We start from the raw sequence: 15,880 nt of genomic DNA on the forward strand, positions 1-15,880 counted from the left end.
TGAGTGAGTGAGTCTCTGATGACAGTGATGATTGACGTGTAAGCGGTACCTGTCCTCTGGAAGGCCTCCAGCTCTTCACTCTTCAGGTCTTTGATGGATGCAGTCACAGATTTAAACGCTCCTTTCAAGCGTTTGCCCAGAACCATGTGATCGGGTTCAGCTCTCAGACGAATGCCGTATCTGTCCTTGTCGGAGGAAAGCGTGAGCTGGCGAACGTTCAACTCCTGGAGAAAACACAATGTCATGCTGCTGTGAGATTGATAAGTTTTACAAGATGTTAACCATTTAACTGCTGAATTTATTTATTTTTTAATAATTTAATCAAAGTGCAAGGGTTCGATATCGTCGCCGTCCGGAAACCTCGTATGTCCAAAACCGCTATTTTTCAGGAAATGGAAAACAACACTGTATTGTTATTAACATTTTACAGAAATCAAGCTCAAATGGAGTTATGAGGTTTTTGACCGGTGAATCACAGACATTTCGTGTCATTCATGGCATTAGAAGTACATCGCATTACATTTTCATCAACTTACAACTTATAAAGTTTATTGTATTGTGTCATTTGGTCAAAATATCATGTTATAAAATATGAAGTACTTCGCACAGCCTATTTGAGACAGTATTGACTATGACGACAATTGCTAGCTAGACAAGACACTCTTTTCCACTCCTTCAAACATTAATATTAGCCTTTACATACATACATATACATATATATATATATAGTGTTTTTTGGATAAAGAAAATGCTGTATGTATTGAAAGAGCCAGTGTTTTATTTACAATTGCATTGCAAACAAGCAGAGACGGTCCAGAACTTGTGCGGCACTTCATTAGAGGCGGGGCGGAGTTATGAGGTTTGACTGACAGTTTGAGGAGCCAATGAAGTTACGAAGTTCATTCACAAGCTCATTATAATAGTTTTCAGTGGTTAATGCCAGCTACAGAATGTGTAAGTTCAGCAATCCTACAAGATCATTACAGATCACACTGTATGATATCATGGATCTAATAAACTCGGGCACGACATGTCTGCAGACTGTGCGATGATGACACCTATTGAATCGTAGGCTACGACACTAATATAGAAGAATAAAACGTCATCCGCATGCGCTAGTAAACAAATAGAGCAAGATGAATCGCACTTTGGCAATTGTGGGTTTATGTGTGATGAAAAGAGGAGGAAGTGAAAGAGGAGATCATGGTAAAGAGGCAAATTTTACAAATTAAGCTTGAAGTAGAAAGTTTTAAGTTTTAGCGCCATGTCACATTGATCAATACGTCATTTCATGTTGCATTTTTATTGGCTAGTCTCAGTGGTGGACGAAGTACACGAATTGAGAACTTGAGTAAAAGTACAGATATCCTCATAAAATATTACTCCATTATTAGTAGGCATGCACAGTATATCGGCCGATACCGATATATGTTCATTTTTAATGTTATCGTTATCGGCCCGAAAAGAAAATCTGCCCAATATATTAAAGCTGAAAAATAATGTAATATTTCCTTCAGCTGAGACTCTTCAGATGCGACTGTTCATCATGATGGGTTTAAACTGCTTGAAATATGATTGGAATCACTTAAAAAAAGGAAAATACAGTAAAGTGCAGCACAAGTCTGTCATATCGGCTACATAACATTATAATGAGAACATCATTGTGTGTTTTAGACGTGGATTTTAATGTTGAGATTTTTGTTTTTGTAATCAGACTCTCGAAAAATACATACAAATTTGGATTTAGATTTATCGGCCAATATATCGGTTATCGTCTTTCACATATAAATAATTATTTGTTATCGGTATCAGCCACATTTTTTATATCGGTGCATCCCTACTATTAAGTGCTTTTCAATTTTATTTGAGTAAAAGTACAAAAATATATATTTTTTAATGTACTAAAGTATTACATGTAAAACTCACTGATTGATGATTGTTTATTTATTGTGCTAATCTAAATACTTAGATTAATATATAAATAAATGGATATACATTTATATATTTTGCAATTATAGGTATATAATTGTCAAGTAGCCAGCACTAGTCAATAAGGAAGATTATGCACACACTTAATATTTATTGCCCTAACATATTTTATTACCAAAACATGTCATACACTGATAACTACTAATAATTCAAGTTTGCAAAGTGAAAATGAAAAAATATATAATATAGTATACTAAAATTAGGAAAAACAAAATGTACGTAGAATATGTGTTGACTAATATAAACATGCAATATAAAAAGACCTCACATTGGGAAAAATGTGTTGACATTAAAATAAACGTACGCAAACATACTAGTTTTATATCATTTGAAATGAATGTGCGTTATTTTGACGTTATGTTTAAGTTTTACCCCAAATCTTCTCTGTTTAGACAAAAATGCACAAATACTGTAGCCTGCAGTTTGATTGATATTACTTGGACTGCACAATAATAATAAAAAACATGATTTATGGAAAAGAATGAATGGAGTACTTGCAAATTACCTCTTCTGTTGTAAATGTCCCAATTGGGAGAGGGTGTGCACTTCTCATAGAGTTTAATTAAACATTTATGTTATATACAGAGGTGTAGTGGTAAAAAAAGAGGTGGGTAAACTATAAATTCTGGTGGACCACGACGTTGTCACCTGGTAAGGTGGGCCACTGCATACCGCTGTATGTGTATCCTGATGACAACGGCCATCATCACGGCTATGATAGATAGGCTATCATTTGATGGTACTACCAAGGGTATCACTTTTTGTTCCCTCATCATAGGTCACACAATCACTATTCAATTCATACATTAATCTAAGTTCTTGTTAAAAAGATTCAAGAAGGAATAATATGGTTGAAATCTATAAAGTTTACTAAATGACAAAACAGAGAGAACAAAAATATTTTTAACCCGTAATTACAAAACGAAAACGGTTGTTGTATTTTTAAAAGGCAAAGTTGAACACCAAAATTTTAAATTGAACTGTAGGTTACACCAAATGCTGCGCAAAAAAATAAATATTGACGAATTTTTGTTTATTAGCCTACTTTTTGCCCCTTAAACATTTTAAATATTCACAAATTAATATGGATTTTGTTGTTGTTGATTTATTTTTCTAAGACAAAAACCTGGAAATGATATTATTCCCGCAGTGCTGAATGAGAAGAGCCATATATCTCTGAACCACAGTACAGAAAGGTGACTTATAGGCTAATGATAATAAATGTGTCTGAAAAATAGGCATTTTAATTGTTTATTAATAAACTATTGTTTTCTAAATCAGTGTCGGTTAAAAACATATCTCCATCTCCGCTGTTAAGCGGATGCGCTTTTAGAGAGAAATGCACCTTTCATACGGATTACATAATCAGAAGGTATTAGCTTTCGATTCGAATTTGTTCATTTTAAAGTGGACATTTCAAGCTTTAGCTACATATATATTTAGTTTCAGTTCTCGCGCTCCAGTTCACGGAGATCATGAAAGTGCGCCTGATTGTTTTATTTTATTTGACAAAAGCACAACGTTTTCTTGTTATTGCGAGTTTACACAAATAAAAGTAGTTGCGAATAATGTATTATTATTTTGTGTATGACCAGAAATTATAGAGTATTTTAAATTGTTTCACTGTTGATAGGGAAATGCAAGTGTTCGCGCCCGCGCGTCCGTGCCATGCAGTGCGCGCTCACACTCCGCTCCACAAACACTTGGATGGATATGCGTCAAAATCTTGTGTTTATTTGTGATAATCTTAGGCTAGCCCTGTATTATTATTGTCTAACCCGCACGGCTACTGACAGTAATGCATCGCAATATGAAATAATTCGTCTTAGGTTTAACAACCTATGAAACTAATAGGCCTAGTGAACAATATGAAACTAAAACGACATAGCCTAAGCTTAATTTAAAATGGCTTAGGAACTATATGCTATAGAGGTGGATAAACGCAATTTAGAGGTGGATAAACGCTATTTCAGAATTTTGGGAGGTGCCCAAACGGCGTTTACGTGCGTTTAGCCTCCACTACATCCCTGGTTATATATTTTGGTTGCATTTGTGAGTTAATAAAAACGTAACTGGTTGTGTGAACATAATATCTAAATATCGATTAATCGACCGATATAGCCCTGAATCGAATCGTAATTGTATCGCAGAATTTTTTGAGGTATCGGTAAATATCGTATTGCTGGCTGAGAGAATCAATATCGTATTGTGATGAACCGTCCGATTTACACCCCTAGAAGCGCTCGACCAATCACAACACACTGCTCCAGTCGACCAATCAGAGCACAGTGTGCTTTCCAGAAGGAGGGGCTTCATAGAGACAGGAAGTAAACAGAGCGTTACTGACAGACGGGGAAGAGAGGAGCTGCAAACAATGGAGAATATGAGGAAAATATGATTTATGAAACGAGGAGATATAAGGCTTCTGCCTGACAGCGAAGACAAAGTTTTACAGCACGAGTGAGAGACGTGTCTTGTGTTTGCTGTATTGCAGTGGGAGATGGTTCATTAAATCAGGTGACTGCAGCGTTTGTGCAGAATAAAAACAAGTCAGACGGTTGAGTTTGTGCCTCACATGTTCATCTGGGACTCGAGTCACAGAAACGTCATCTGAATAAAACATGGCATCTAATGAACCACACCGAGACCAGCCGAACGAAGCACTTCTTTAAACTCTGTGTCATCAACAAACCCGTCCGTTCAACAGCATTATGAGCGCATTCAAAACAACACGTATGGAGAATCAGCGGCCTCTGTACGTCAGTGAACGCATCTCAGATGCTGCTGGATATGAATGCATTTAAATACCTGATTATCTCTCGCTAAATAATGCAAAGCAAAATGCAACGGGAAAAAACGTCCAGTTTCATCATCTTTCATCCAGGTGATTTTCTCATGAATATATTTGTGAGTCGAGTGGGTCATGGCGAATACTGAAGCTAGCGCTGGGATCAATGGTGTGTGTGTGTGTGTGTGTGTGTGTGTGTGTGTGTGCTCTCGGCGGGGGTGTTTGACAATCGAGCGTGGCAGACACGGAGACAGAGGAGCTAATTTTAGCTGGGAGGCTCAGCCCACCCATAAATCACTGCGGCAGGGCTGAGATGAAGGACACCGGTTGAGCGTCTGCTCACACACTCACTGCACTCGTGTGTGTGTGTGTGTGTGTGTTCATACACACCAGAGGAGTGCTGTGATGTAGCCATCGATACATGCTAAGGTGAACATGTTTGCCAAGGGCACCACACCAGCAGAGGGCCCCGCTGAGCTGATCAACTGTGCTTTGGTTTAAGTCACTATTAAATTCACAATATTTTTATTTTAAGGGGGTATTGCAGTGTTTATTATAAATTATTTATCAGTGCACATGATTTTTGTTTTAAATTCATGTTCCTGGTAATCTTGAATCAGAATAAGTTCCTCTTGCTGCATCTCTTCTCTTCTCTGATGATGTGGGCGGGGCAACCTGTCACTCACATGAGATCAGCCAATAGCAATATGCATATTCATAGAACCGCGAATACTAAATGAGGCAGGGGTGTCGAGTTACTTACATTCAAGATAATGTAAGGCATGAAGAATTTTTTTTAAATATGTCATTTTGGTGATCAAAGATTAGAAAAGATCAGAAAATTATTGACTACACGGGCTTTAATAATAATAATTACAATTATAATTATATATAGTATTTGAATTATACTTAAAATAGAAACGTTTGTTGTAAATATGTATAATTAAACTCGAGACATCATTGGTCAGTCCTCATTCATGTATTTTCATGGGAAAGAGCGAGCAGCTAAATGATGATAACTGACATGAATCGTGTGCTGTGATTGTGACACACACACACACACACACACACACACACACACACACACACTGACCTCCAGTATGTACTTCTGCAGGGACTGGATGTCTGCGAGAGCCTCGGCGTCCTGATGGATCACCACCACCTCCTTCAGCGGATACTGAAAACACACACACACACTCGCGTCACACACACATGCAGTGACTCAAGCTCAGCTCTCAGCGGTGCAACGGGTCTCAAGTGATCGTGACCCGTACGGATCAGCTCCTCACGGTTCGGCACGCATGCGACTCGTGGATTAACTGCTGCACTTAACCATCATAGAGCGAAAGTTTATCATTTGGACGTATTTTTTTTAGTTTTCTAACGTTTTTTTCTATAATTGCTAATCCACTTTTTACACCACAGACTGAACAAAATGAAGCATTGCTTGGTAATTGACCATTCGCAGGGAGTTTGATTGACAGGTGATCTGACCAATCATACTTCGCCATCCGCTATTTTGTCCGCCAAAGCAGTCAGGAGACTAATACCCAGCCAGGTAGATTAATGTTGGAGAATTTGAGCTTGAGAAGCGGAGTGTACTGACGTCTTTCCGCGGTTAAAACAACATTCCTTCTGATGTTCATTCATGTTTATTTGATGCTATAAATGAACTAGAAGGAAGAGATGATCGGTTCACGAGCGGCTTTAACTGAGGCGACACAGCGATCTGACACACACATTAAAGAGCCACAAAACACTATTTATTGTTTACATTTCTTTTAAAAAATGACCAAATTTGAAAGGTGAGACTGTGTTTAATAGGTTTAATATCAAAAGTAACTGAAAAGTAAGCTGGTCTGTGTCTGTCAGTGTGTGTCAGTGTCTCTCTGCTCCGCAATGTGTTTTTCACTGTGTGAGAACATGGTGTGTGTGAGAGCGGCGTAGCTTGTCGGACATAGCGACAGTAACTAAGGGGGGCGGGTCTGCGAACAACTGGTTGAGCTAAACTGGTATTATCTAATTGTGTAGTTAAATTTAACAGCTGACAGATATTCAACATACTTCATGTGTGAGACCTGTCAAATATCAACTGATATATATTTTATTACCATTTTCTAAACTATAGCGAATAAACTGTGATAATGTGAAAATGTTGAAGGAGTCTGAGTAAATTTTGGTTTGACTGTGACTATAATTTTTTTTTTCTGATCCGATTCGTGGCTCAAAAACCATAAATGATCCGAGCCGTGAGTTTTGTGATCCGTTGCACACTATCACACACACACACACACACACACACACACACACACACACACACACACACACACACACACACACACACACACACACACTCTCTCTCTCTCTCTGAGGGTTTACCGTGGTAATGAACGTCTCTCACCTTGACGGGAAGAGTCCTGCGGTCTCGGATCACACGGCCCAGCTCGATGACCGACTGCATCTGGGAGACCGCGTTCTCAATGCGCTTGTCAATCAGAGACTCCCTGCCAAACACACACACACACTCAGCTGTGGAAGAGCTCGACAAATCACAGAACAGAACAGAGACACGTCGAAACATCCCGTGACTGAAACACAGATGTGCATTTTACAGGCTTCGTACAGATATTTTACAATTTAATTCCAGGACTTTTCAAACACGACTTTTTTGGTTTTCAAGAATTATCATGATCATAATCGAATTGAATCGTTGACATGATAATCATAATCGAATCGTTGACAATCATAATCGAATCGTTTACATGATAATCAATTGATTCGTTGACATGATATCATAATCGAATCGTTGACATAATCATAATCGAATCGTTGACAATCATAATCGAATCGTTTACATGATAATCATAATCGAATCGTTTACATGATAATCATAATCGAATTGAATCATGAAATCAGTGACGATTCACACCCGTTACACAGTACATTCAGGTGTCACATGATCCACAGGTCACATGGTGTCAAACAGCATCTAGAGCTTCACATCATGTTAAATCCGAGCAGAAAGCTCCATCTTGAACCGTTTCTGGGTAACATCAGCAAACGACTGAAGAGAAGAGATGTTTAATCAGTTAATGAGCTCAGTGTCCTCTCCTCTCCTCGTCTCGGACACACGGTCACCTCTGCGCTTACACACACACACACACACACACACACACCACTGTAGCAATATCACATGCACATGCCTGGAGTTCAAGGGTGTGCTGGATTGTATGAAGGGTGATGGAAAACAAGTACTGTATTGTCTCCTATGAACACAAGAGCGAAATAAGCAAATATTAAAGGTCCCATGACATGAAATTTTCACTTTTTGAGGTTTTTTAACTTTAATATGAGTTCCCCTAGCCTGTATATGGTCCCCAAGTTTCTAGAAATTTCAATCGGTGTAAATCGAGCTTTTGCTATCTTTCTCTGCCTTTGAGAAAGTGGAAGCTCAATCGGGCTGATCTTGAATCTCCTCCGTATGACGTCATACGGAGGAAATGTTACCTCCCCTTTCTCTGCTTTGCCCGCCCAGAGAATATTTCCAGTCCATGAGAAAATGAGCTGAAGTAGGAACGCGTGCGCGCGATTTTAGTTTGTCCACGGGAGATATCATGGCTTTTGAGCGAGCGAAGCATAATAATTGCTCAATAATTGGATGTACAAATAAACACCGAAGCCTTTTTTTAGTTCCTTCATCCAAGCCCCAGAAGAACCAGTGGATTCATTTTAATTTTCTCTGGAAATGCGCCGACACAACTCCCCAAAGTTTTGCATGTCTGCGGCAAACATTTCACCGACGACTGTTTCCTCAACTTGGATCAATACAGAGTTGGCCTCGACGAACGAATATTCGAAATTCTAATTTCTATTTGCCAGGCCTACATGCTTCACTCTCAGCGTCTGGCCAGATGCAGGAAGAGTTGTGTGTGTCCATCGGTTTCAGAACATCTGATGAACTTCATTAAATAAGGAAAAACTATTTTCTTTCATCATCAGTCTCAGTTCTAGCCTGTCAAAATGTAAATGAGGAATCTTTATCTTTATGTGGAATGAGTTTAATCAGCTTCTGCATATCAGTGTGTTCCCGCTCCCGAACGCCACGCCACACACACACACACACACACACACACACACACACACACACACACACACACACACACACACACACACACACACACACACACACACACACACACACACACACACACACACACACACACACACACACACACACGCCCCACACACACACACACACACACTTCACAGTCTGCTGGTGTCCCGCTTACAGGAGTCAGATATCAGCTAATCTCAGCATTTCAGAAACAACAATGTCAGGTAACTTTTAAATTCTGCATTTTAAATAAGTGTTAAATTATTAATTTTAATAAATAATAATAATAGAAATATATTTTAATATTATTAGATTTATATATTTTAAATTGTACTATTATTATTTTTATTTTACAACAAATGAGTTACAAATGATTAATTTTTAAAATAAGATTATTAATAATAATAATATATTATTTTAATATCAGGTTTATATTTTTTAATTGTACTGTACATTATATTTTTATTACACTTATTTAGTTCAAGTTAAGTTAGTTAAGTTAGTTAAGTTTAGTTTTTCTTATTTATGAATAACAATAATAATATATTATTTTAATATCAGGTTTATATATTTTTAAATGTAATATATTTATATAACAATTACTTAATTAAAAAATAATAAATGACGATTTAACTATTTATTAAGATTATTATTATTAATAATAATAATAATAATAACAACAATAAAAATATATTATAATATTATTTTATTTATATGGTTTTAAATTCTATTATCATTATTTTACATTACAATGAGTTACATTTTCAATTATTGTTTTTAAATTATGTATTATTAATAAATAATATAATAATATTTATACATTTTAATAACAATAATATTTATATACTACATATATTATAACTGTAGTCGTATTGTTTTGCAAACATGTTTTAAATGATTGTTTTTAAAATTATTTATTTGTATTAATAATAACAAAATGTATATATTTTTTTAACTCTCCTATAATGATTTTTACATTACAATAAATTAGTTAAGTTTACCATTACTGTATTTAATTATTTATTTATACTAATATTATATTATTTATATATTTCTAACTCCACTTGGTATTTTTATTTTGCAATTAATTAAGTTTCAAGAAATTGTGTTATATATAGTAGAACGTTATTCATTTGATTGAAAAAACGTTCTAATGTCGTGACATCTTTATTATGACAGAAGCTGTTTGCTAACGGCCATGAATATTGTTTTATATAGTACACATGTTATGATCGTGAAGGGCGCTGTTAGCATGTTAGCTGTACCTGGCGAGTGGCAGCATGAGGTAGTGGATGCTCCCGCTGTCCTTCTCCTCCACTGACGCCGGGTCCATCAGGCGCCGCAGGTTCTGGTACATCATCTCCGTTATGAACGGCGTGAAGGGAGCCTGAGCACAACAAACACTTCTTAAAGGGGCAGTGTGTGATTTTTAGCAGCATCTAGTGGTGAGGTTGCGAATTGCAATCAACAGAAGTTACGGTGGCCGACAGGAAGTGATGTCGTCGTCTGAGACAGCAGAGAGTAGCCAGTTCAGCAATGAGGTTTATTTACTAAGATAAATTAGGTTTACTTCATTATTCAGTAAAACGATGTTATTGCGAATATTATTGTGACTTGTTCATCATTGTGTCAGTGTTTTATTCGCTGACTTTAGCTTTAGCTTCTTTACTCGAAGAACAACACAGTGACGAAACACGTTTGTCCGTTCAGGGCCACCGTAGAAACATGTCGATGTAAGCGGACCAGCGGTGTGTGTAGAAACATGTCGATGTAAGCGGATCTGCGGTGTGTGTGTGTGTGTGTGTGTGTGTAGAGAGAAATGCCTCATTCTAAGCTAATAAACATAACGCTATTGCGTACGGTCTTTATACACCCCTGAAAATGCATTTTTGTATATTATATTGCATTTCTGTCAACAGATCCTCCTAAATATTACACAGTGCACCTTTAAGTGAGAGAATAAACTACAGACAGAAGCTAAGTTGAAAGCCAAGGTTTCTTCACTGAAGATTTATTAAGGCGAAACACAGCAGGCAAAAACTTGTTTTTTTTCACTGGTCAATTTTGAGATTTTTGGATTATTGTCTTCAATAACATGTCTCCTTTCAGACTTGTGGTGAAAAAAAGTCAGAAATACACATTTAGGTCTTTATTTTACTAACTTTGATTGTTTACGTCTTTAGATTTCTCATAAATTCAACAAAAGTTGGCGTTATAAATCATCATGATCCGCGATCTCTGTCTGCACCGTCATCACACACACCGTTAGAAAGCTCTCTCTCTCCTGTACAATGCTGTCGGATCCAAATATGGTCACTTCCTTTTTATCAGCAACCAATCGTGAAAGTAAAAGGGCTGAATGCACAATCTCATTGGCTGATGATAAATCTTTAAAGCCGTTTTCTCAAAATGACTTTTCTCTCATTCTCCAAGTCTGAAATCTCCACTTCAGTCGCACCGATATACACCAAACCTTCCAGTCTTGTGCCTAGTTATATCATGAAGACATTTACAGAGGGATTTGTAAATATATTATTCCTAGCCTGATTTATATAACATTTTATTCCAAAAAACATGGCGAAAATCAATTTAAGGCTATAAATTTTTTGTTATATACAGGATAACAAAAGTAGATATCCATAAATCCCTCTGTCATTTTCCCCATCTAATATGTGAACACAATGAAAAAATAATTTTTAACCTGGCTTTATCCAATACTCCGATTTTTGTGTGTAATATATGCAAATTAGCGCATATTTAAATAGATATGCCTAATTTGCATATTTAAACATTAAATTACAGAAAACTTGTAATACATTTTTTTCTCATCTTAATGTAGGTAATCAACTGGAAAAGTTTCATGGTGATATCTGCTAGTTAAATATTTTACCCTATTCACCTGAATTATTATCTTCAACAATTTTGTTTTAATTGGATTGGATTGTTTAAAAAAAGAAAGAAAATTAGAATAGTTTATTTTTTCCAGTGTACAAAAAAATCCTTTATTTTTTGGTTTTATCATACAGTATAATATAATATTAATTTTAGTATTGCAACAATTCTTCCTGAAGCATTGCTACACTTCTATATTCAATAATTGATTCCCAGTCCACTGAGAACAGAGTGTGTGATTGTGGAGACTCACCATCAGTCGACACATGGAGAAGAGCACGCTGAAGAGGGTCTCCAGGGCACGGACACAGTCTTCAACACCACTCTCACCCTGAACACACACACACACACACACACACACACACACACACACACACACACACACACACACACACACACACACACACACACACACACACACACACACACACACACACACACACACACACACACACACACACACACACACACACACACACACACACACACACACAGAGAGAGAGAGAGGATAACAGCTGCAAGCACTGCAGACTCTTAAACACACACACACTGCCGTGTCACAACATCACGCATCACGTCTGAGCCGGCAGCTCCTGCCTCTCACTAATAAATCTGTGTGTACGATCCGCACTAAAGTGCACGTGTGCCTGAAAGTTAAAAATGGCGTACGCCAAAAATTTTTAAAAATTCCCTTTATAAAATACAGTCAGCAAAAGATTGTGCACACATGCATCTTCATCCTCAAATAACCATATATGAGCTTACAACGCCTCGTTTTACTATGCATATCCTCATCTGCATATCATTTGCATATTCATATTCATCCAGGTGATTCCATGTTTCACAGTACGAGATATTAGGGAAATATGAGATACGGATGTGCCGTCACATTACATTGCTAAAAATAATTTAGTAGTGGTTTTGAATGCATACATCAAAGTATAAAACACATTTCAGAGAAAGTTTTTCTCAATCTTTTCCACTGGCCAAATAGACATTTTAATTGCTTTATATTTGTAATGCAAACAGATATTAACAGATTGTGCATTCCTGATCATATGTTCTCAGATTATGAGGTCTGCTATTATCATACGCTACGAAAACATTGAAACGCAGCATGCCACAGCTAAAGTGTTCAACCACTACACATATTTATATTTATTAGAATATAATTTTTTTGTAACTTCTCTGTAATGATTTCATGTAGTTTAAGTTTAAGTGTTGAACCCCATTAATAAGAATGGCATATTTGATGAACATGTGTATATCAGATGTCTATCAAACATAGTTTAAATAATTATTTTATTAATTGTGATCATGCACTGTATTTATGATTACCGGTAGGACTCATGAGGATTTAAAGTGTGTTTCCTGAGACCCCAGATCAATAAACCTCTGATAGTTTAGAGAGATAGCCTTAGCTCATGTGTTCTCAAAGTGTAGCTCACAACACCTTTCCTTGCTTTCCTCCTCCCTTCCTCCTTTCTTTCTTTCTTTCTTTCTTTTCTTCTTTTTTGCCCTCCTTCCTTCCTTCCCTCATACTTCCCCACTTATCTTTTTTTCTTTCCTTATTTTTTCCCCTTTCCTCATTCCCTCCTTCCCTCCTACCTTCTTGCTTTCTTTCTTTCCTTCCTTCCTTCTTCTTTGCCCTCCCTCCTTCCTTCTCATACTTTACCTCCTACTCTTTCTTTCCTTCATTCTTTTTTCCATTCTTTTCTTCTTTCCCTCCTTGCTCCTTTCCCTCCTTCCTTATTTTCCCCCCATTTCCTTATTTCTTTTATTTCTTTCCTTCAATCTTTTATTTATTTCCTTCTTTCTTTCTTTCTTTCTTTCTTTCTTTCTTTCTTTCCTTTCATTTCTTTCTTTCCTTTTTTTGCCCTCCTTCCTTCTCTCCTTCCCTCGTACTTTCTTTCTTTCCTTATTTTTTCCCCTTTCCTAATCCCCTCCTTCCTTCTTTCCCTCCTACCTTCTTTTCTTGCTTTCATTGCCCTCTCTCGCTCCTTCCATCTCTCATACTTTACCTCTTACTCTTTCTTTCCTTCATTCTTTATTCCCTTCTTTTCTTCTTTCCCTCCCTTCATTCCTCCCCTCCTTGCTCCTTTCCATCCTACTTTCTATTCTTTCTTTCTTTCTTTCCTTCCTACCCTCCAACTTTACTTCCTTCTTTTTCCCCTCTTTCCTTTATTATTTAATTTATTTCCTTCTTTTTTCCCTCCTTCCTTCCTTCTTTCTTTTTTGTAAATGGTCCAAGCACTGATGTAATACAGATTTCTAAGTGTATTTTGCACAATATGGATGAATAATGACATTCAGGGATGAAATATCTCTATTGATCTGTGCTTTAACTCAGTCTGGGTCACTTCTAGCCCCAGTGCGAGTGCAGGGCTCAGGCTCAGTGTTCTGAGAGTGTGTGCGAGTCGAATCTTGCCTACCTTCAGGCGCCTGCGGTTCGTCCGCACGTACCAGTTGGTGAGCATATCCACGAACTTGACCAGTCTGGGAACCACCGTATAGAGTCTGTAGGCTGGAAACACGAGCACACGTCTATAACAGACCGTCCTTGCTGACAAATCAGGAGTTCAGAGTTCATCAGACGCTCACCTCCCATCTCGTCTCTGAAGAACTGAATGAGTGACTGGGTGAACGACTGGATCCACTTGTCCATGATGTTCTCGCTCACGACGGCTGTCCTCTCGTTGTACAGGAACTCCATGCCCTCCTCCTAATGAGCGGAAACGATCATGGCCAGTCAGATACTTTTCAGATAGTAAGCAGTTAAAATAATAAAATAAAAAAGATCCTTTCTTTCCTTCTACTTGTCAAATCTCATTTCAATTTAAATACAAATTGCTGAATGCTGAACTCAAGCACCCAAACTTTGTGACAGATGAACCCCATGATCCTTCACTTGAAGATCTTTTTCTGGTATGTTAGGATAATTGTAAAAATGCAATGCATTTCAACCACTTTGCACTTTGCATGTACTGCCCTACAAAGCAAAAAAGCAGTAACTGCATTTTTGGTCAAAAATGAGTTATTATCATTTTCATGACATTCAGGGCATCCTTTGTTATGTGACAAAACATCTTATCTCAAATGTGTGTCGTTATGGAGAAAAATGGTAATAATCTACCTACAACTACTTAGGCTGGATGACACAGGATAACTTTAAAGTCTTTTTTCTCAGTTCTGCACTCTGCGTAGTTACTGCCTTTTTGCTTTGTAGGGCAGTGTACCAATGCTGCATTTATTTGATCAAAAATACATTACAATAACCGTTTTCTATGTGAATATATAGTAAAGTGTAATTTATTCCTGTGATCAAAGCTGAATTTTCAGCATCATTACTCCAGTCTTCAGTGTCACATGATCCTGCAGAAATAAATTATAATAAGCCGATTTGCTCAATGTTGAAAACAGTTGCTTTATATTTTCAGTGGAAATCGTGATACTTTTTTGCTGCTCAAAAGAACAGCATTTATTTGTAAAAGAAATCTTTTGTAACATTATAAATGTATTTTCTGATCATTTTAATGCATCCTAAAAAAGAAAAAAAAGAATACATTTAATTAGGGATGCATATGATATGAAAATTTTGGCTGATACCGATAACCGATAATTCTTTATATTTAAAAGCCGATAACCGATATATTGGACGATAAACCTAAACCCACTTTTTAATATAATTTTTGAGAGCCTGATTACAAAAACAAAAGTCTCACCGTTAAAATCCACGTCTAAAACACACAATTATAATCTTCTCATTATAATGTTAAGTAGAGTATATCACAGACTTGTGCTGCACTTTACTGTATTTTCTTTTTTGAAGTGATTTCAATCATATTTCAAGCAGTCGCATCTGAAGAGTCTCAGCTGAAGGAAATATCACATTATTTATCAGCTTTTATATATCGGACAAATTTTCTTTCATCAGGCCGATAAATATAACATTTAAAATTAACCGATATCGGCCGATGTATCGTGCATCCCTTAATTTAATTCCAAAATAAATAAATAAAAACATACTGACTCCAAACTTTAGAATGCAAAATTGTACATGGATGTGGTTTGGATCGGGATTGTAATTGTCAGTTATT

General features: G+C 36.8%; 1 protein-coding gene across 1 annotated transcript in view; it reads right to left on the reverse strand.

Annotated features, from left to right (window-relative positions):
- The window catches only part of iars1 (isoleucyl-tRNA synthetase 1), a 105,541-nt gene that overhangs the window by 31,343 nt on the left and 58,318 nt on the right, over nucleotides 1-15,880 (reverse strand). The window contains exons 20-26 of the mRNA XM_079597543.1: nucleotides 14,385-14,505; nucleotides 14,216-14,307; nucleotides 12,037-12,114; nucleotides 10,157-10,278; nucleotides 7,179-7,281; nucleotides 5,871-5,954; nucleotides 50-224 (exon numbers count right to left, since the gene is read on the reverse strand). Of these exons, the coding sequence (XP_079453669.1) occupies nucleotides 50-224; nucleotides 5,871-5,954; nucleotides 7,179-7,281; nucleotides 10,157-10,278; nucleotides 12,037-12,114; nucleotides 14,216-14,307; nucleotides 14,385-14,505 (775 nt within the window). The remainder of the gene's footprint in view (nucleotides 1-49; nucleotides 225-5,870; nucleotides 5,955-7,178; nucleotides 7,282-10,156; nucleotides 10,279-12,036; nucleotides 12,115-14,215; nucleotides 14,308-14,384; nucleotides 14,506-15,880) is intronic.

Source organism: Phoxinus phoxinus (assembly GCF_949152265.1).
Source record: "Phoxinus phoxinus genome assembly, chromosome: 22".
NCBI lineage: Eukaryota > Metazoa > Chordata > Actinopteri > Cypriniformes > Leuciscidae > Phoxinus > Phoxinus phoxinus.